The sequence below is a fragment of the Simochromis diagramma genome, unplaced genomic scaffold (genome assembly GCF_900408965.1).
Source record: "Simochromis diagramma unplaced genomic scaffold, fSimDia1.1 OVJJ01000293.1, whole genome shotgun sequence".
Classification (NCBI taxonomy): domain Eukaryota; kingdom Metazoa; phylum Chordata; class Actinopteri; order Cichliformes; family Cichlidae; genus Simochromis; species Simochromis diagramma.
In genome coordinates, this window is record NW_024386801.1 from 14,481,231 (window position 1) to 14,504,109 (window position 22,879).

Below are 22,879 nucleotides of genomic sequence, written 5' to 3' on the forward strand. Positions count from 1 at the left end.
CATTTGCTGACTTTTTACATTTGTTTACGGATTCACGATCATCGAGGCTGGGACGCAGATCTACGCACAAACGCGGACAACAATGATCACCAAGGCCCCCTTTTTTCAAAAGTCTTTTCACAGGTCCAAACGTGTGTGGTGATGCTTTAGACTAGCTTGCTAAATGTTAGCTTTAGTTGGAATCTTGGTGATTCGTTTTTAGAAGCCCTAATAACAGGTAGTGTGAAAGGCATCACTGGCAATGCATTAAAAGTAGTTCAGACAATCACAGAACCAAGATATATGCAAATCCTACTTATAATAAAACACCGACCCGTGCTTCCCTTTTTTGTGCACACATTTACACTCACATACACTCTCTCTGTCTCTCTCAATTACTTGAGCATATTTTGGCCGTGGCCCCAAAGCCAAATGAATTTACCTATAATGAGATCCAGAATCCAGACAGGCTGTTGCAGTGGAGGCTGACAGCTAGCGTCGCAGATTACTGATCATTTCCCCTCCATTGTTCATTTCCTCCCCTCCCCTTGCTGACTCTCTCGCTCGCTGCTAATGAACAGTGTCACTTATGCTATAAATATATACATCATCTCAACCATAACACCACTCGCTCAATTTTCATCACAACTTTCACACACACAGCTTTTTTTGTCTCTCCGTCTGTCTTTCAGCCCCCCACCACCACCCATACACACAGTTTCTCTCTCTCTCTCACACACACACACACACGCGCGCGCGCGCGCGCGCGCGCACTTTCTCACACTCAGTTTCAGCTGCCATCACATCTGGCAACTTCTGTGCAGTAAGGAGCCAGAGATTTGAGGTGTGGCGTGAAAGCCTGAAAATATGTCAGCAGACAGAGAGAGAGAGAAAAAGAAGAGGAAAGGAATGGGGGGGCAGGCTTAACCGTTCGCTGGCCCAGGAGGGGGATATTTCTAACACTGCACTGTCAGGAACCAGGAAGTGCTTTGCAGACAGAAGATGCACACACAATGTTTGACACATGCACTCTCATGTGCAATCTGGCAGCATCTGAAAGAGGAAATGTGTTTAAAAAAGGCACAAAAAACTGTAGCGGAACGGAAATAGAAGGAAGCAGAAAACCCGTGTCTGAGTAGCAGCATGTTCCTGTTGTTTGTATCTGTAATGAACAGCAAGTGATTTCTGAGAGGTCGACAACACAAAACAAGGGATAGGAAGAAAAAAACAAAAACTGGAAAAGACCGATGTCTCCTTGTAAGCACTTCCTTTACTTCCTTTTGCAGCTTTTCTCGGGCAGCCTTAATCCTCAGACAAGGAGCCTGAGCAGGGAGACATCTTTCAGCTCTTAAGTCATCCCACAGTCTCCTCACCACACACAATAACACCCCCCACACAGACACACACACATACACAGGAAGGGAGAGCTGTGGAAAGCGCAGGCTGACAACACATGACAGGGTGTTGATAATGAGCTGACAATGTCTGGCTTCAATCCACGAATGTCACTCTAGTGTGGCAGAAGCAGCCGGGCTGCAAAGTAGAAGTGCCAAAGAGGAAATGCAGATACTGTCAAACCTTGGTCAAAATATTTTTAGTAGAAAGTTGAACCAGATCGATGTCATGTACCTGCCTCTCCACAGGCCCCACAGACTCAGCCATGAAGCTGCAGTGAGGATAGCGCTGACTGCTGCACTGTTAGAGGCTTAAAAATCACTCAGAAATGTTGGTTTGTGGGAAATCGCGAGCATTTTATTGCAGCAAATGTCTCTACAAGTGCCTGTTGATCAAGATCTGGTCGTCCTGCAGTGAAACTGTTAGAGATGAGTTGTTTGTTCTGCTGCAGAGAGCAGTCCCACAGAGTGTGAGGTCACATGAAGGGAATCTGTCCAATCTGCTCAGACTGTGGTCTTTGTCTTGTCCAGATTCAACAAGTTACTGTGCCCACAGCCACAGTGCAGACGTCAGGAATGCGAGCCTATATTTGGCATGAAGTAAAAGAACAGATACGCACAAACATGCACACACACACGTCCAGAAGCCCCTTATTTCTTACTATTCCTCATATGTGGCATCACATTAAGCATCTTGCATTAGCGTAGCGACTGAATACGAGCGTTGACAAAGGATTTGCATAAAAACGTGCATAACAACATGAAGAATTCATGCAATGACTGAGAGTATGTCTAACTACCAACTCATTTGATTTGCTGCAAAATTTCCATAAACATACGTACACAGCTGTGGTCCCCAGAGAAAAAAATCCTACTGTTTTCAGCGATTAACATTTGTGATTTGTAATGACGTGTGTCTGTAACCTTTGTACCCCCCTCCACACAACCGTGAGGCTGTAGCATAAAAGAGGTCCTTAACTGGTGGACATTTCTTAATAGATTACGCACTAAGTACTGCCCTGTTTAACAGTCACTAATTTTATTTGTCAGCTGGGTGCTGCAAAATACAGAGAGGTGATTAGTGGTGAAGCTAGAAAATAAAGACAAACCACACGTTATTGAAAATCTGCTAATGCTTCCATTGGATACTTCTGTACCTTTAAAACCAGCTTTAGAGGTGGCCTGGTAAATAACATTAAACTCTGGGTAGATCTGGGGCATGTAGATGTTTTTCACCAGCGCTGTAAGCTGAAACACTGTGTACCGCAATGCACCGAGCACTAGAGGACTACACTGTAAAATTTAATGAGCTGGCTGTACTTTAAAAAAAGGAAAATGCAAAATTGATGACTCAAAGAAAAAGTAACCTCAACTTAAGAGAAGTAAGTTATACTTACTTGACAGGGTACCAAAGATAGTAGAGAGCCACAATTTGAAGCTAAAACTGTATTTTAAAAAGTCTATAGAGTTGTATTTTTTATAACTTTAGTGAATATTTTGGCAATAAATTCAGAAAATGTCACTATAAATGGCTATTATATTTATTAGTCAAGTCAAGAGTACTCGTGCACAATATTTACATTAAGTGTTATAAGATGTGGATGCAATTCCGTGTTACACGCATAAGCCTCATACGCTACACAGTCATAGGATTGCTGATTTTATTAGTATGCATAAGAGCCTTTCACTCCATCCAGTGCATCACTCCAGAAATCTCAGACATGGTGGTCCGTTGCCAGCGAAGCCTTTACACTGTTCTTGCCCACACAAACGCTTGGCACCACATCACACATCTGGTGAAATAATCATCACAATGTCAACAATAACAGTCTGATGAGTCTAGACTTGCAGAAGTATTAAAAACAAATCAAGCACACATTATAAAATGAATTACGTATGCACAAATACTCTTCAGCATTTGGGCAAGAAGTGCAAATAAGAAATTTCAGTTAAAATTCACTCATTTATTTAAAGTAAAGACATTGTTTGGAGTTACAGGGTGGGAGTCAAAATGGGTCCAAAGCAGTTAAATCACAAACCAAAATAAACCTAACACAGACGCAGCTGCGCCGAGAAGAGCTATCACAAGTGTCATGCCGACCTTAAAAGGAACTTTGCAAGCATCCATCCATCCATTCACTTCCGCTTATCCTTTTCAGGGTCGCGGGGGGTGCTGGAGCCTATCCCAGCGGTCATAGGGCGAGAGGCGGGGTACACCCTGGACAGGTCGCCAGTCTGTCGCAGGGCCAACGCACAGGGACAGACAACCATTCACACTCACGTTCACTCGCACATTCGCACCTAGTGGCAATTTGGATTATCCAATTAACCTGTCCCCACAAGCTGCAAGCATTGATGGCAAATTAAACACACTATCAAAAAACCACTTTCTTGTTGTTTTCACAGATCTAGCAACTGCCCAACAGCTTGTTAAATTTCTCAAAAATGATCATAATGACCAACTGCTGGTCCTGCGGCACTGGTCAACCAGCAGAAACCTCACTACAGCCATTGAGCTGGCATAAATTGCTTGCAGATACACCAGAGGGATCAACAGGACGTATAATTACTCTGCAGTGACAGTGTATCATTGTCATTGTCTGCAGGCCGTGTAATGGAACCTCAGAGCCATAAAAGACAGTGATTCACCCCCACAATCGACTTTACACCACTGGGCTGCCAGCCTTTAACTCCAAGCATCACTGTGGCGCTCTATGGTTGCTTAGCAACTAAAGGAAATTGGAGGTGCCTTTGAATTAGGGCATTTTAAGAGGAGATTTATATGAAGACCTTGATGATAAATGCCTCCATAAATCTGGAACTTTCTATTTCTATGAATTAATCGCTGGAGGTTCTAATTCTGGTTTTAGACACTGCAGCGTCACGGGGGCTGCAGATCTCACGCTGGCTCTATTATGAGACTGTGGCTCGTTTCCAGATGCAGGCTACATTTTCATGTTATAGTGCAAAAGCAGAGGAAGGGAACATGGCCTGTTTCCATGACACCATAAACAGGAAATAGGAAGGGCCCAGTGCTGCCAGAGCAGTCTACGTAAATCACCGAAGAAGTTAGCAGAGAGGTCAGAACTTTCCCATAATTTCAGTCAATGCACGAACGACACCAGAGGATTTCTGAAGAGTAGCGCCTCCACCCTTGGCTTCAAATGGAGGTCCGATGGGCCTGTAGCCCAAAAAGTGTTGCATTTGGGGATTTTTGTTTTCAGCATTTATTTTCAATGAAATGAGCTGGAGCATGGGATTTCTAGCTCTAGCCACCTGATAGTGGTTTACATATGCTCCCAACTTTAGGTGTAGTTTGGAAATGAGTGCAATCAAGAAAGTATGTTCCATCCTAAATCCCTGACAGACCAATCACCACAGACATACATTTGATGGGTGCTCTTTTTATGTGTAAAACAGGCTATACTAAGGACCCTTAAAATAATGTTTTTCTTTTGATTTGAACCAGATTTACACAATCACTTAAGCCTTCAGCTCTCTTCACTCAAATTAATTGAGGCATACGTCGGCAGTGCCCTCTATAAACTCCAGCCTATATTTTTATTTATGGGATTATTTGGAAGTGAACGGACTCTACGCACTCAACCCACATTTTTATAAAACGCACGTAAACAAAAAGACAGCGGTACTTATAGCTAATTCTATCTACACACTTCCCACTCTGTTTTCCCGCAAGTGAAAAAAAGTGTCCCTCTCACTCCTCCTCCTCACTAGAGGAGAAAGCAGGAGTGAAGCTGCGGCAGTCCTTTTTGGCGGCCTCCTCCAGGTCCTGTCCCCTGCAGTCACCATGCCAACCTATGTGAGGAGGAGTCTTAGCTGCGGGCCCAAAGAGACTTGATGAGGTCCTGTGATAATTAGCACCTCATTATGGAGCCCAGTGAATAGGCCAGCGGGCTCCGGGAGCCACAAGGGACAGAACAATGGAAAAAAAAACACACACACACAAGACAGAGGCTCACATCAAAGGGAAGCGCCCACTTTTTAGACCACGTAATAAAGAGGAGAAGGAAGATTGGGGAGGAAAATATTGCTCTCCATTCATATCTAAAAATATAGCTCATAATCCCAGTTTTTAAGCTTCCGCGTGTGGGTGGTTGGGTGTACGTGTGTGTGTGCTTGTGTGTTAGGATCTCTGCGTCACTCCAATCTGAATTTCCCCCCCTCCGGAGGCCTTAGTTGCTCCTCAAATGCATGAAACATAGTCAGTCCTCCCACTCTCTCTCACACACACACTCAGAGACAGAGAGAGACTTATGCATAAGCAAGTCACCATTTCAGTGTTGAACTTCAGTGAGAACCAGAGCCAGAGGGACCCCGGTTAAGCAACGTGTCCATCATCAGCATTCCTGTTCCTGTGTCTCACCATGTGTCTGTATCTCTGCTTGGCAGGCAGGCGCTAATCACACAGACATTACCATGCACATGCTGAGCCAGGTGAACCGTATTGCACTGCATCTGAGTTTAACCACGCACTGGGGTTCATTTCAGGTGTATTGTGTCAAACACTGAACATCCTTTAAATACTAATACATTGCTACTGTTTCACAAACTTAAACTTAAAAAACAAACAAACAGTAGTCTTGGCATATTGGAAAAGCAAAGCCCGTAAAGTAAGCACTAAATCTGTTCTTCCCTCTTAACTGTGCAGTGTTTCCTGTACCTCTGACTGCCACACAAACCCCCAAAAGCAGAATATTTTCACACCTATGATTAACAGTTGTCAAGCTGTTCTTTTCATCAGGCGCTTTTCCCGTTTCACTCAAACACACCTTTCGTGATTGTGCCCAGCGAGCTTAATGTTAACTTCATCAGTCCACTCCACTTCTTTTTCTAAATGAGTCTGGCTTAATCAGCTGTTGCTTTGCAGACGTCAGATTGTTGACGAGGTCGCAGGGATTGTTGATGATTCATCCATATATAGAATGTGTTTGTCCTATAAAGTTGCAATGTTTAACAGAGCACCACTCAACACTTCCTGGAGACTTTTTTCAGTGATATGTGGGGGCACGGGGGGGGTCCTTTCAAATGCCTTTTTCCTCCTTCCTTGTCCATGACATCTCAGGAAGAGGACATTGCGAGCTACATTTTATTTGCTTAGCCTAATTTTCAGCTGCTCGGTGAGTTGTCATGGTAAGTAAGTGTTATCACAAGGTTTTAATTTACACTTTACCATTAGGTCCAGAAATGTTTGGACAGTGAGAAAATTGCGATTTTGTCTCTCTGTTCCAGCACAGTAGCATTTAAACGAATCAGTCAAGTGCACTTTCATCTTTAATTTGAGGTGCTGAAAAAAAGAATGTGTCATTGACTACTGAAGAAATCATTTGTATTTTTATTAAACAGGTTGAATTAAAAAAAACAAAAAGGTCCCAAGGAGAGCAGGAACATTAGAAGTAGCCTAATTAACAGTTTTTGGTTCTGGGAAAAAAAAACAGAAAATGCATTGGTTGGTTTGACAGGATTAAAAGCCCCGTCTGCTGAACAATGGTGGATAATCACAGATTTCTTTCTGTAGCAAAGAAAATCTCTCTCAGACCATCCAGCCAAGCAAAGAGCACTTACACTTTCACAAAAACATAAGAGTCACATTAGACTTTATCAAAAAAAAAAAAAATACTTTGATGATCACTCACTGTGATGATGTGGCAGGAGACAAAATCATCTGGATGACTTCCACAGAGCTTCATGTTCATTCAAAGTTAAGTGAATAAACAAAATCTGGTTGGAAAGAATATTTCAGAGGCATTGTAGCTTTACAGTGATGTGATTTTCTATCGGGCCTGATTGATATCGCTGTAATGTGCTCATTCATTAAACTGAAGGCATCTATGATCATCAGCCCCATGGGTGCTAAAATCCACACGGATGGGAGTCACACCGCTCATTTATGGAGAAGCATCTCACTGTACTCAAATGGCCTCCACAGTCAGCAGATCCCAATCCAATAGACCATCATTGGGATGTGGTGGAACAGGAGATTTGGATGCAGGAATAACTGCATCAGTTGTGTGATGCTGTGATTACAATATGAACCACAATCTCTGAGGAATGTTTCCAAAGAATTAACCCAAAAGAAGGGACAACCTGGCGCTAGCCCAGTGTACCTAATAAAGTGTGATTGTACAGGGTAAACTGTAAATTTCAGAACAGGGCACTACTTCTCCACACTGGTTTGAATATTACTGTTTCAATGAATCTTTGTAGTTTATATATTTGTTTGAAGTGATGGCTTTTTTCTTTCTTTTTCTTTTTGACTGAATCTATCATTTAGATTAAAGAAAAAAGAATAAACGTGTATAGTACTGCCATGCAGACTGTGTAATGCTCTGCCCCGTTCTTGCCTACGTTCATGTCAAAAGTGCAGCACTACCACCCCCTAGTGGTGATGAAGGAGATAGTGTTTAGTAGAAGAGCCATGCAAATACTTGGACTGCTTGAATTAGGTTTATTTATCCCATAAGAAAATAAGATAATGAGAAATAAAAATCAGTATTATTAACAAGGACTACACTGATACTTTTCCGCTGATATAAATATCTTACTCAGATGGCGTTTTACCGAACTTTGTTGTTTTATAACAGCAGTCCACATTTACAGAATGACACCAAATACAACAAAAATATCACAGTCACTCAACACCAATTCCATCAACAAGTTGATTTAAAAAGGTTTAATTTAACAGAAATGGTTAGACGAAGGCACATGATGCATAAAAATACAACTGATTGATCAGATAGTGCACCAGAGATGAAAACAGCATGTAAACCAGATTTTAGTTCTGCTTGTAAAACTTCCTTTAAACATGTCAAAACGGGAACAAACAAATAAACAAAACAAAACAAAAAATCATACAGTCAATAAAACAGAAAGATGACGACAAATATAAACGCAAAGCTGATTATTGTGGCAGACAGACATTAAAAGTGGTCCACGGCTTCATGTGGAATTCTTGTAGGCAACGTTTACAAGACAAAATGAAATAACACAACTGTAAGTCCAAGAGAAAAAAATATATAGGCTTGTAGTTTTTCACTGAGAGCTTTTCGCCTGCATCCTCTCTGCTGCGAGTAGTGAAGGCTTTTTTTTTTCTTTTTTTTTTTGCTCTTTTAAGAAGGGAATTGCATTTTTCCTCAGAAAAAGGCATTGTATCACAGTATACCCCATCATCTCTCTGTCACATTATTAGTAAAAGTCCAACATGAAAGTGGAAGTAGGGAAAACAAAAAGCCTAAGACATTATTTACTGTATATACAGTGAACCAAGTGAGCGACTGTGCTGTGTATCTATGCTAGAGAGCTGGTGTGTGCTGATATTACACTACTAGCACGCGCTAATGCAGATGGATTGATTTTTTTTTGGCCCTTGAGAGAAGAGACAGCTGGTCTTGTCAGAGCTCAGCAGTGACTTCCGTGGTTATGGATCTCTCGTGCTAACATTAGTGTTGTTTTCCTTCCTTCCAGCTCCCTGTCACTGATGTAAAAACGCCCACTCCTAAAAGAATAATTGTTAAAAACAAACTGTGCTCTTGGAAATCAAATATATTGCACTTTAGAACAAGGCCAGACAACGTTTTTAAAAAAAAGTAAGAAGAAAGAGAATGCATAAAAATAGGATGTCCAGTGTCGCTAATTTTTGTCTGCAGATTCTCCAGTGAAACAATTACTTTCACAATTAGAAAAATATGGTCATTCATTCTCATGCAACCTGTTAATGTACCTTAAAACTAAGCCTGAGGACACTGAGGAACAGCTTTGCAAAGTCTACCTACCAGCAGCAAAACCTCTTAAAAACCATATAACAGTTTATGTTTTGTGTAAACGAAATGTCTGCTAGCACATATTTAGCAATCAGAATATCAAATAAATGCAAATATTCCTAAATATGGAAGCGTTCCTCTTCAGTGGAAATAGAAATTCATAGGCGTGGACAACAAGACACGACAACCGAGGTCTTGTTTGAGTTTTTGAGTGTAGTTTGATTTATGTTAAAGTCAAGCTGAAGACAAACGAGAAAGAATAATTGCACATCTTTATCTTATTTATGGATTATTTACCTAAAACAGTAACTCAATAATAAAACATCACTTTTCCTCCCCCCTCTTGACTATTGACTAGCAGAGTTTGCTGTTATGTAAATATAATTTGAATGTTATATGAAATAGTTAGTAACACACATTCAAGTTCTAGAGGAGAAAAAAATCAAAAGAGTTTTATTTCAGTCTGACTAAAAAAAGAGAGATCTGTGTAATTGCATGGCGACTACGTCTTCTGACGATTGTACAACCAATCCTCTCAGACCGTCCTCTCCTGACAACTTACAGCATCTGTGTTAATGATATTTTCAGTGTGTTTTCTTTCCTACTAAGCAGGCATCAATAACCCGTCTAAGGCATACTGTAAACGGTCCCAGTTCTTCCAAAATACAGTCAAAAAACAAATCCCCAGGCAGGTAGCTACCACATGATACCGGCTCCTCATCAGTGGAGCGGCAAACTTGGCAGCAGTGGAGACGCACACCAGGATGACGGTGATGATGGCCACCATGACGTTGATGCTCTTCCCCAGCAGGACTCGGGCGTCGTGGCTCTCGAGTTGGACCGTCTGCTGCTGCTGCTGCTGCTGGAGCTCCAGCTTGGACACGCGAGTCTGACACGACTCCAGGGCTTCCTGAGAAAGATGGGGAGAGGGTTTTTTATGGGTCAGACCGTCTCTCAACTTGCTAAAGGGCATTTCGCTGACCTTTAAACACTCAATTACCCAAATTCCTCTAAAAGAATTCTTCTGCATCAGCAGAGAGAGGCCGCTTGGACAGATGACAATGGCCATGTGCTGAGATATTACACACTTACAGGCATGGTGTATTTTTGCGATCCATCTTACGTGCTGCTTATGTGTGAAGCATCGCAACATAAGTAGATTCACCACTATTTACCTGTATGTCCCTGGCCCTTTCGTGAGCCTGGTAGGCCACCCTCTCCTCAATGCTGGCCAGCTCCTGCTTCAGATTTGCCATCTCATTCTGGTGAAGTTCTGTCAGGTCGTTCAGCTGGTCTTCCAAACGCTCATACCTGCCAGTCAACACAAGGGGATGGTTAATATTCATATCACTGCGGATTTTAAAGTAGTTAATGACACGTGGTATTAAGCTTATTGTTATCTCAAATTCTCTTAGAGTTATGCTTGTTTATTTTAGATGAACATTTTATATTGGTATGTCTGTTCTTATTATTGTTATTTAACAATAATGAAATGCCAAGTTCTGTAATCGTACCTGTATCTCTCATCCTGCAGTGATTGGCTGATAATGCCATACTCTCTCTCGAACTGTGCCTTTAACTCCTCTATATCCTCCTCCAGCTGATTCTGGGCATCTTTAATCTCCCTCACCTCCTCCAGGGTCAGGGCAAGTCTGCCCTGGTTGTCTTCCCCTGTTTGGTCCCCCTTAGCTTGGCTCGGACATGGCCCTGCAGACGCTCCTGCCCCTGCTGGGTTTCCATTATTGTCTGAAACAGAAGCGCTGCCTGAGGAGCACTCGTCATCACTGGGATACTTGGGTTTGCCCACTATAGAGGTGCTGTTACTCAGTCCCTTCACTTCAGTGTCAGTGGACAGTGGAGAAGAAGAGTCCAGAGTGGTTTTGAGGTGGGCAATGTTATCAGCGCTGCCAAACTTGTTCCTGATGAGGTTGGCGAACTCTCTGGGCTTGCTGAAGAAGAAAGGAGGAGACAGCGAAACACCTGGTCCAATGGTTTTAATCTTGTCCATGGTCGGGTGTCGGCCACTGCTTGTCATGTCCCTCAGCTGTCTGGGTGACTCCCGGGGTATGGTGCTGTGTTTAACAGAGGAAGAGCGAGCGGGAGGGCTTTGATAGTTTTCACTGTCTTTCATCTTTCGATGGTACTGTTCCAGCTTCTTTTGCATCTGGGCAATGTTCTGAGCTGACTTCTGGTTCTTTTTCTCAAACACCTGCTTGATGCGCCCCACCTGCTGCTTGTCCGCACTATCCATGAGCTTCAGATACTCAGCTAAATTCTCATCTCGTGTTGTTTGCTCGATCTTTATCTGTTCTGTGACTTTCAGTATCTTTTGCTGGAGGCTGTCCAAGCACGAGCGACTACGCTGGACCTCAAAGCCGAGAGCAGCATAGGGACTTCCATCACTGAGCTCCAGATCCAAATTATTCTCTGAAGAACCCCGGCGCATTGACAGCGGGAGGCCTATAAAACTGCTCTCTCTACTCCGGTCCTACAAAAGAAGAAAATCAAAAATTAAGCAAAAATATATGAAATTTGGTAGTCAAGTATCAGTCAATACCACAGCGCTGCTATTAAAAACAAGCTACTGGTCATCTCACAGTAGAATAAAGGATTTTTCCTTTCTCAGTTAAGAGACACTGGACTTGTACTCATTTTGCACCACCTCCAAAATATATACACACATACATGCTTGTCACTAAAAGCAACCATCCAAAATTCAAAAAAGAAAAGTAAAACGCACATCGTACCACACACACAAGGCACATAATCTACGGACACTCATCGCACAAATCCACTGTTTTCAATTGCGGTAGGTATCCTATAACTGTTTCATGCTTTTAAATGTAGATGACAGCATTTTACTGTAATTTACAAGAGATATATTTTTCAGTGTAAATAATGTATTAAACTGGTGCATTTACAGGAAGGACCTTTTACTACAGAATTCTACTTAATAAAAAAAAAACCCACAGCATTCTGGGAAAGTAAATATTTTATCAAGACTTCCAACTAAAAAAGTCTGAATTCAAAAAGTAAGGTTTTTATTTTACCCTTTTTTAAGATCAGGGCCTGTTTTCTAGTTTTGGCCCCAATTTTAAATTTGATCATATTATTTTATTCGACAATAAAATTACATGTACACTTCCTGGGTACGAGTCTTTAATACAGAGGGTCTTTATCATTATCACAGAGACACAGCTATGCTAAACAACCTAAAAGTAGGTCAGCATTTTTAACTAAGCATTACAATCTACAGCTGCAGCTGTAAAGTAAAAGCACATGTGACCAACTGCTCATACTATGAATCCGATAATGTTTTCAGGTGCTCATTTGCTTCAAATTACTAGCTTAAATAATTGGGGTAAACATCATTATTTTCTTAGATACATACAAGAAAATACAATATTTCCACATAGTAAGCTCTGGCTCAAGCACTATTCAGCATTTCACACTGTGAGGCCATCTGGGTGTGTCTATAATGCTCTTATTTGGAAAATCTGTTACATTTTAAGAGCCAGAATTTAATCCTGTTTGTTTATAATATAGAGAAAAAAAACAGTTGACAAAATTCATACAACTACTCTTAGTATGTGTGAAAGAAGTGGAGCATGTACATCTAATGTAGGTCAGTGATAATGTCACACAAAGGCGCAAGGCAGCAGAAAATCCCTATTCCAGACAATGTACCCTAGTTTTACAGTTAATAACCGTTTTTTGTGATTAAAGCTGAACGTTATGCTCACTTTTTGTACTCTGTTGCAGGTTTGAGGAAGTAAGCATAATATATACAGGCTGAGTAAGCAAGATTGCATTTAGTAGGGAACTAGAAGACATCCCGTTATGAGGAAACTGTAGGAAAGCACGAAGCAAAAATGTAATCATGCTTCTGAGCTGCACTTTAAAGAGCAGAAGTGTCGCTTAAAGTGTAAAAAAAAACTGCAGCCCATCGGTGGCTCAACAAACCATTTCGTCTTGCAAGCTGATCACAGTGCAACACCCCTGTAGTGAAAGAGGGTGTAAGCTATTAAAGCCTTACACTAAGTGTTGTACAATAAGCACTATAGGCGGCACAAAACTGCACTAATCCTTAACAAATGTAACACCGCTAGTTAGTAAATAAACAGCTAACTCAAGCAGGCTCAATCTTGCTAAGCATTTCAGCATCGCCACGTAATGATCACTTATTGCAAGCTAAGTATCTTGACATCAGCAAATGCACCCACAGTTAACCACATAATGAAACTTCTCAACACATGACTCCCACGTGAACCTTGAGAGAAGGTTTACAGGATGATGTATGAGTACATGCCTGGTGCACACACTGAAAAACACTGCTCAGACTAAAACAAAAACACAGTCAGCAGGACCATCTCTCTGAATTCAGCTTAATTCAAGGTATCCAATTACACAGGTGAATAGGATTTACCTGCTGTTGGCTCTATGATGTCACACCAAACTAGCCACACTTGCTTAATAATGTGAAGGCAAGAATCTAATGACATGATTATTACTGCAACACACTGTGTTTGTACCACAGTGAACAAGCACAAACAGCTTCACGTATATTTGTAGCCATGCTTGTGGTCACGTTGATGCAGACTGTAATCAGTCTGCAGCCACTGAATGACATGCTGCATGATTTAGCACACATAACTATGACTCCAGGAATATATATCTACTGGTGTTGTAATGCCATCATCAGGCAACAAGGCAATTTTCCCCAATATTTAACCTAACTATCAACGCAACTAATAGCATGTTCAGTCCCTTGTTCTTAAAGGGAACTTCTGGCAGCAACTTTAGAAGTCCAAAAATAAAAATTATTTCCACACCAGGAAAAAAGACTTTTAATCAACTATCAGTTAATTAATCAAGCATTTATAATATGCAATCAAACATACAAAGTGAGGTTACGCTGCTGTTTTATTCATTGCTATTCATTCAAGGTATCCTATTACACAAGTAAATTCAGTTTACTTCCTGTAAACAAGTATGAGGTCAGGTAAAGGAGGTAAATTCCATTTACCTGCTGCTGGCACTATGACTTCACGCTCAACTAGTCAAACTTGTTTGATAGCCTGATAAGTTAGGGAAGAACTGATTATTACTAGAAGAAGCTGGTGGTTACGTTGGTGCAGACTGCAATCCTCAGCAGCCACTGGATGAACTGTGACATAATTTATATATACATATCTGTGATCCCAGGAATATGTATAATATGTATCGTGACTTTGTAATGCCATCATCGGATCAAAAAGTCAACAATGCCACTAATGGCATGGTTAGTGACATGTTCCTCAAACGTGTTCTGTTCGGTCTCTGCTTTCAAAGTCCAAAAAGTTACTTCCAACCCAGAAACAAGTATACTTTAATCAACAATCAGCGAACTAATCATGTTTTAATAATACACAAACAAAAACTTAAAACTTAAAAGATAAAGTTAAACTGTTGTTTTATTTATTATAATATAAGATTCAAGCTAGCCATGTTAGTATCAGACCATTTCACCCATCCTGGATGCTCCCCTTGAACTGAGCCCTCTAAGAAGGACACCACTGGGATAACATGATCAGCTCAAAAAAAAAAAAAAAAACATGGTGGCAAACTGTGATGGCTGAGCCGACAGATCCATTACTTCCTCTAGGAATGAAGAGGACAAACTAACTCCACAGCATCCATCTATTAGAGAATCACTGATTTAGTGCAAATCAGCAAATGTTGGAATGCTAACAGGCTCAGCTAAGATTGTGAAAACAGTAAAAATTACACTTGTTAAACATCATTATGAGCCTGTTGCAAAGGCAAAATCAGCATTAAGCTGCCATCATGGATTTAAACTAATCTCATTTATACACACACACACATATATATATTTGTCTGTAATTACACAGTATATTCTTCATTATGTGTAGTGTGTAACTGGAGAACAGCACGCTTATTTCTACAAGCAAGCCAGGGTTTTTTTCAGCCTCTGTCCTCATCCTACTCTCACACTCTCTCTGGCATCTGTCCTTATTGAACACAGAAGTCTTTCTCTGCAGAGAAAAAAGCTTACTTTGTCATGTTCTACCTCTGCCCTGTCCAGGACTGAGCCACTGCATATGGAATCACTGGCCTGACGTAAAGCCAGACGAACCCTGCATCCAGTTGTGGTCTTGCCCCATCGGCTGTGAAGGCTCTAATTCTCCACCAAACAATAGGTTTCACATATAAACCGACCTTTTAGTCAAACCTGATTTCCATACAAAACAATGAGAAACTTAATGTTGCCTCGCTAAAGAGGAAGTGTAAAGTAAGCTGCTGTATTGCTCACTCAAATTACCAAATCTTTTCAGAGTTCATATGACAGTCACAAAGAACTGCCTGTTCCACCAGACAGCTTAGACTGCATGCTATTTCTGCAGTGCTTGAACAAAGCTAGCTCCTCAGGCGCTCTCCCACCACTAGCATTTACTTTGGAAATGTTCAATATTGTCCTCTGCACCATTAGGGGCTAAACACTGAGCACAGGGGTCTTACTCTGTTGCTTCAATGTGCTGAGATAACATAAATATGGAACAAGTGCAAAATAGATCAGATGGAAACCTGGCAACCACTGGTGAATCACTGCCGAGGCCTGCAGTAAGATTTATGTAAAGGGTATTGATAAAACTTCTACACTTGTACTGCACCTGAATTTCAAGCTTAAAAATGATAAAACAAGGAACTTTGTGATATAAACACAAGTGTCTTTTAACTGGATGAGGCCATAATCGTGAGAGCGACCTAAATAACATAACCCAGACATTTTTTACATTCTGGAAACCATCTGCAAGTATGACAGCTGGCAATTTCCTCACACGAGATTGATGAAATTGTATCATTTCAATTTAATAAGCACATCTGCACCACCACTGCTGCTGCTACTTAAAATTTCGAACCACTCTGAATAACCGCAGGAGCAATCTGAAGGTCTCTGCGGATGAGTGGTCCTGCTAAATGAAGTAGGCTCACGCTGATGAAAATGTCCTCCCGAAATCTGCTGAGGAGCTGCCCTACTTTTCACTCACTTTCTCCAAAAACATTTGCGCAGCCAGAGACCGGTGAGATCCCGGTTACATTTTTGATCCCCTCTAATCGTGCCTTTAAAATATGTTTTATCACTACAAATGAGGTGTGTTCTCACCCTAAATAAAGTCTTCGAGATGCTGTCTTTTGAATTAGCAAGCCAGGCAATACGCCCACTGGTGTTTTGACTCACAAATAGATTTTAGTGTGTCAGTAGAGCAGAAGAAGAAGAAAACAGAGAGCGGGAGACAAGGCAGAGAGAGAGAGAACTGAAACAGATATAAAAAGGACAGGAACAGAGGTTGCCCCCAAACAGAGCTCAGCAGCACACATCATCCCAATCATCATCATCATCTCCAACAGCAGGATCAGCAGGAGTCCTCCGTGCCCTCAGGGTGCCTCCTTCACAACTCAACCCTGCATGAGCCCCCTGTTCCCCCTCCCACGCTGTCCTACATAGCACACAGAGTCTGTCCAGCACCATGACCCATTTAATAAGCCCTGACCTCGCTTGACAGCATAACATAAAGATCCATCTGCATTAGCCTCAATCTTAACCCAACAAGGAAACGCTGTGTGTTGTTAGGCCTGAGAAAACCCACTCAAAACTTAGCTACAGTTCGAGGGCAAAGTCGCTGCAGATGCTGCTTATCTTGCACTGAAGTGTACTCTCTCTTGGATCAATGATCTAGTTAGTGATTCAATTTTTCATGCAAAGGCAGGCCTCGCACTCATCTGCCCACTGCACCACCACGAGAAACAGACTGAGCAGCAATTCAGCATTTAAGTTCTGAGGAAGAGCAAGGGTGAGAGCTCACAAATTATTTAGAACTGGGTGGATATGCAGGGGATGTTTACTAAATTCTGAGTAGTATGGCTAAAATAAATATTGGTTTAGATTGATTGAACGTGCAGCTGATTTCTTTTCATCTTGCTGAACCCACTGCCCCTTTCAGTTTGAGTGAACATTAATATAACCACAGACATTTTCTTATGCAAACAGGAACACATTGTCCCCAATACCAGGAAGCAATGTTTGCTAGTACTCACAATCCCTTTTGCAATCTAGAGAAACCATCAGTTCACAGGGCCTGGTCATGCAAGTGCACAAGCACATTCAAATACAAGCACAGGTGTTTGCACCAGTTTGAAGTAACTGGATCCAAATGACAAAACATTTGGTGTTTGGTGTGCTGTCACTGGCTCTTGGCACACCCAAGTAAACACGCACAAACAAGGCAACGGAGCTGGCACACTTGAAGAGATGGAACAAAACCGTCCCTTCAGCCGAGAACAGAATCACAGAGGGGAAGAAGCCCTCGATGCTTATTGGTATTCCCTCCAGCTGATCCTCATGGATACAGACGCTCTCCCACTCAGGGCTCACACAGGGAAACAGGAAGAAAACCAGCGATATGGAGCGTGAGAGGGACAAGGAGCACATCTTTCATTTTAAAGAAACCTGACCCGGCGTCTCCCCCCTCCGCCCTCTCCTCTCATCTGCATCCCACAGCTGCGTATGTGGTCAAACTTTGATTGCTTTCTTTACTGAGGGGCCAAACTGTGCACCTTATTGGACTAAAAGGAATGGGGAAACTTGCAACAGAGTCTAAAGTCTTAAATTCCCTGAATGAATGATCCCCAGGGGGTCAGGGGAATTAATTGCTTAAGACATATTCACTATTATCTTAGAAGACAAGCTGCTCCAGGACTAAATCAATAGTCCATTAACACTTACTAGTGCCTGCTTGCCTCCAGTGACTGAGAGAGTATTGAGCGGGATTCAATTAAGATAAATACGCAACTATATTCAAGTGACCAAAACCGTTGATGTAACGAGGCTGGCGAGGACTCGAACACTTCAAAAGATACTTTTGATTATTCGCGAGGTGTCACGGCAGGTAGCTCTGCATGTTTGGTTTGGCAGATTAATTTTTTTATAACACTGGTGCTCTTCCTGAAACAACACTAAAAGGATTCGTGTCTCCTCCCGGCATCGAACAGGAGATCTTTCATTAAAGCACTACATCACAGAGCCACTGAGGACTGAAGCACTTCTTTAGCCTTAAAAAAAACACACAGGACCTACTTTAAAAACTTTTATTTAAGGACTCTGGCATATAATGCACAACATGTAAATATTATGCCGACGTGAAGGTCAATGTGCACCTTTTGCACGATAACACACATGCGAGAATAGCATTACAGGTAAAGGGCACAGTTCACATATGGAGAGCTGGGTCACGGAGAAATGCCACAATCTCAGCAGAGCCACCACTCAGTAAGGGTTAAAGGAAGTCTCTGGAAGCCAGCCACGAAAAGCCAAGTTGCATCATTTTTGGCCTCCAACCCACTATATCTGCTGCACAATGGCTTTTTGAGAAACAAAACTGGAATGCCATTTACGGGCAACAAAATGAGGAAAAGCAAAACTACACAGCACAGCATTAATAAACCAGCTAACAGTCAGATGAGCTGATCCACTTTACTGTGTTAGCGATTATAACAAAACTGGTCTGACTGCTTATATAAGAATCCGGCTATAAAGTTATTCCGCATGATTCTTTCAAGCTGTACTCCAGGGGAGAAGTGATCAATTTCAATTACTTATACTCTTAATTCAGTTTAAATTCAGTCTATTAACAGGAACCTAAAAAAAAATTGGGAAAAAACCCGTAATAGCACTTTTTAGTGACTGGGTGTCAGATGTAAAGGTTCATACTGAAAATGAGAAACAGTTTGCTGCTTCATGCCACTTTACTGAAGCAGCGAGAGAATCACGCGTTTTATGTGTTAAAGTTTCTGGCTTTTAACAGATAACAGATCTGCCCCAGCCATTAGGGGACTTCTGACTCCTCGTGTGGTTTTCCCCCTAACCACCCAGTTTTAGTTAGCTACTTTTGTCAAGTTTCTTTCAGCTAAAAGACTTGTCATGGGACTTGAGTTAAGTGCCATTCTGATACTGTGTACTCTTAAGATTTTGAGGATATAAGCATATAAATAAAAACTTTCTTTTTTCCTTACTTTCATGAAATTGTAATATGAGTCATCAGGAGATTTTGTGATATAATCCTCCTTACACTTCATCTACATCTGAAATCCTAACTTATGTGGTCGCTGACCACAAAGAAAACTCAACTGTGCTATCAAAAGAATATATTATGGTATAGTTTCCTTTAAATATCTGCTGTTATCGCTTTAATATAGATGAGCTGGGATCCTCATATGGTTGTGAAATAGTAAATAAATCCATTCAGAATAGGTGGCTCTGAACAAGCAAATATTTGATACAGTGTTTGCGTGATTAAGGTTTGTATTTGAACAACATCATAGCTGTTTTTACAAAGACCGATTCGGCAAAAATATTCCCTGGTGGAAAAAGTCAGTAAGCAAGCCGTTCGCCTGAGAAACTTGTATTGTCCCCTGTAGAGGAACCGACTTCTTGTAGGTACTTTGCATAGTTTCTTATCAGTCTTTGACACCAGCTTCCTGGGAAAATTAGCAGTGAGTGCGCATATTACATGTTAAATATTCAGTAGTTACTTTAGATTTTTTCTTTAAAGTGAACATCTTTCCAAGAAAGAATTGATGATCTTTCAAATTTACGAGCAATCATCATGACAGACTTGCAAAGGGAACAGCAGGCACTGATTCTAATTGATTTGAAAGTCGAATAAATGCGGGGAGCGTATTTACCTTTTCTGTGTGACTGACCTGCTTTTTATTTGCTTAAATTGGGAGAAATCACTTGAAAATATTGATTTTATGTATCACTTGATTGAGTATATCTCTTTGATTGTTTAAAAGACAATAAGCTGTTTACGTGTCCAAATATGTTTGTTTTTTGTTTTTAAGTTAACCCTTTCCGTGGGTTCTACTTACTACTTTTTCACAGCTGTGCATGTCAGTAAGGTGGGGATGGATGAGAGTTTATGTTTTTTTACCCTTTAAAAACTAGGTTATGAACTGAGTCACTGAGCACAAACACAGAAGCACCTGTAAGACTCAGCGCAGTACAGTAGCTTATAACAAACACACTACCTAAGCTATTAAGTTTCCGCTCAGACTATTAGTTCTGCTGATAGCAAAACTGATAATCCAGCCAATATTCTTGGAAACAATGGGGGAAAATGGTCAGCTCATAATTTACTTTCCAACAATACGTTTCATAAACTTGTTCGCAACTTAAAGCTGGTCCTCATACCAGCTGGCCTTACTGAACATTTACCCAATATTGGCCTAGGCTGACTCACATATCGGGCAGACTCCACACCTGTGAGCAACCCAGCAGGATCACAAACCATAGCCTCGAAAATGAACAAATGCATGGAATATGTATTAAGGAGTCACGTGTTTGTTTGGTTTAATATGTTTGCGTGCTTCCACTAAACTTACCACCCTTGTGTTTAGAAACCATATTTAGGAGTGGTGGGCGTGTGTCTCTAAGAATCAATAAAACTTTTCAGATTATTATTAAACCATAGGATCAACCGCTTTCGGTAGCCCGGAGTTCACAGCCTCGGAGTCCCTTCACATCCCCATGAAGACATGCCCTTTTCTACAGTATCTGTATGAGAGCGGCTCACTGAAAGCTCTTTGTTCGGGGAAACACGCAGCTTTAAAAGCGGCGCAGCTGTCGGTTTCACATGACGTGGAGCTCGAGAGGCAACAATGCATCGCTGGTACAGTACGGGTCCTGCCGTTCATCACACAACAATGCTGCAAAAACAGTCATTCACACACTCACCATCCGGCTGCTGCTGGTGCTGCTGCTGAGGTATTTCTCGACTTCGGACAAACTTCGCACGGACACGTTTGCGCTGGGCATAATAACCTCCAGTTAGTGGCCAGTTAGGAGCTGGTGGGTCGTCACTTCGGTGTCAGGACTAGTTTACAACTGTCGCCTAAACTCGTATCCATGTTTAGCCCCCCTTTTTTGCTCTCTCTCTCACTCCCTTACTCACTCACTCACCCGTGCACTGGCTGCTCCCTTCAACAAAACTGCGCGTGAACCTAAACCCCGCCCACTCGTCTCTCTGAAGGGTGGCTCAGCTGAAAGAGGAGGGGTTAACTCTTTAAACACACGTACCTGCCTGCTGAAGATAACACAGCCTTGAAACTCTTTTTCTCTCTTTCTCTCTATTACCACAACAATTTAAGGTACTGTAGTTAGAAATATGCGCATTAAATACGGTTTTAGATATATTATAAATGGAGGAATCTCGTTTCGGAAAGTAAAAGTAGATAATACCTTATGAATATTTAAACCACTTAGCCTACATGTGTTATTAAAGGGGAAAAAATGCATTATAAGCAGGCAATCTAGTGATCATCGATTGAACTCTTGAGAGCATTTGCTAGAGTAAAAGCTGAAGGACTGTGGTTTAAAATTACTGTTGCAAATATCAGTTTAAAAGCTCATTTGTTGCTCTTGAAGTATCAAAGTGCACATCCTGAATTGGGTTCTACTTACCCTACAGAGCATTGCCTAAGTCATTCAGTCAGCTGAATAATGCATACATTTTCTGAAGGGCTGAGTTTTTAAATTTAGTAAAGTGTGAAAGGGAAGGTTTACGAGATGTGTGGTTTGGAGGTGGAAGCACTGACTGAAAGATAGAAGGATGAGTTGGAGACTGTGGTTTGGAGACGAAGTTAAAGAGGCACACTTGGCTGACTTGTTCAGACGTGTGCAGAGGAGGGAGAGTGACTATATTGGACAAAGGATGTCCAATATAGTATATGGAGGGAGAAAGGACAACAGAGGAGGGTGAAGAAGTCACTTGGATGAGTGATGAAAATGTTCCTACCACCAAAAGTGAACAGAGTTTTGTGGGATTTCCTTAGCTGGATGATTGAGCATGGATCAACACACATCAAAGAATCTCATGGATGTCATGAAGGAAGACATGTAGAGAAGGGTGCGGATGATCTGCAGTAGGGGCCACTGAAGGGAGCAGTTAAAAAAAGAAGTAGTACTGAAACTGGGTTACTAGTACCCAGCTGTTAATGTGGTGTTTTTGTGGTGTGAAAAAGAAAAAAAGTGGGTTTTTTTCCTCTGAGCTATGAAGTTTTGACAATTTAAGTATCACAAAGTGCATGAGGATTCACTCAGATATTACTTACTGTGTCGTTGTAAAAATACACCGATGAACATGTATTCAAAACCAATCTATATAAACTATTAAAGTAATTACTTGTGGGGAACAAACCCTTTGTTTCTTACTGTAGGGTTAATTCCATTGAACGATGCGGTCATTTTTAAAACTGTGCAAAAATAAATACAAGAAATGAAAGTGCAAAAGTGCAAAAAAAAAAAGTGATGACCGTTATTACGTAATAATATTTCAGCTTAAGTGGTGAAAAACAGGGTGGCAGTCAAAATGCGGAAGAAAACTAAGCAGTACACGCTGCAAAGTGAAAAATGTTGTAAAATAGGGTGATGATTGCATGTATCTATAACCAGACAATCAGCAGGCCTAACAGGAAGGAAGGAGGTTTGGCCTGATGATACTCACAGCAAGTTTGATCATTTTAGATAAACCGACAGCATAACTGACATATCGTGCTGATGTTTCCCTCCAAGAAGTATTTCAATTTGATGTAAAAGAATCTGGCTTACATATAACCGGTTCTGTCACCTTGTTTTTCAACACTACCCCCCCCCCCCCCCCTCCTCCTCCT

At 41.4% G+C, this 22,879-nt stretch overlaps 1 protein-coding gene across 1 annotated transcript; it reads right to left on the reverse strand.

Moving 5' to 3' along the window:
* Positions 1 to 7,824: 7,824 nt before the first annotated feature.
* On the reverse strand, positions 7,825 to 21,205 carry LOC120729997 (transmembrane and coiled-coil domain protein 3-like). The gene is made up of 4 exons (XM_040026057.1): positions 20,946 to 21,205; positions 10,666 to 11,639; positions 10,327 to 10,462; positions 7,825 to 10,061 (listed from the first exon to the last, which is right to left on the reverse strand). Exons 1-4 carry the CDS (start codon positions 21,024 to 21,026, stop codon positions 9,756 to 9,758), a joined length of 1,497 nt encoding a protein of 498 aa, XP_039881991.1. The 5' UTR covers positions 21,027 to 21,205; the 3' UTR covers positions 7,825 to 9,755.
* Between the last annotated feature and the right edge of the window lie 1,674 nt (positions 21,206 to 22,879).

Excerpts from the sequence above, each read along its gene's own strand:
- LOC120729997 (XM_040026057.1), bottom strand. The coding sequence starts at position 21,026 with ATGCCCAGCGCAAACGTGTCCGTGCGAAGTTTGTCCGAAGTCGAGAAA. Across the intron at positions 11,640-20,945 it reads GCACCAGCAGCAGCCGGATG|GACCGGAGTAGAGAGAGCAG; the intron begins GTGAGTGTGTGA and ends CTTCTTTTGTAG. Across the intron at positions 10,062-10,326 it reads AAAGGGCCAGGGACATACAG|GAAGCCCTGGAGTCGTGTCA; the intron begins GTAAATAGTGGT and ends CATCTTTCTCAG.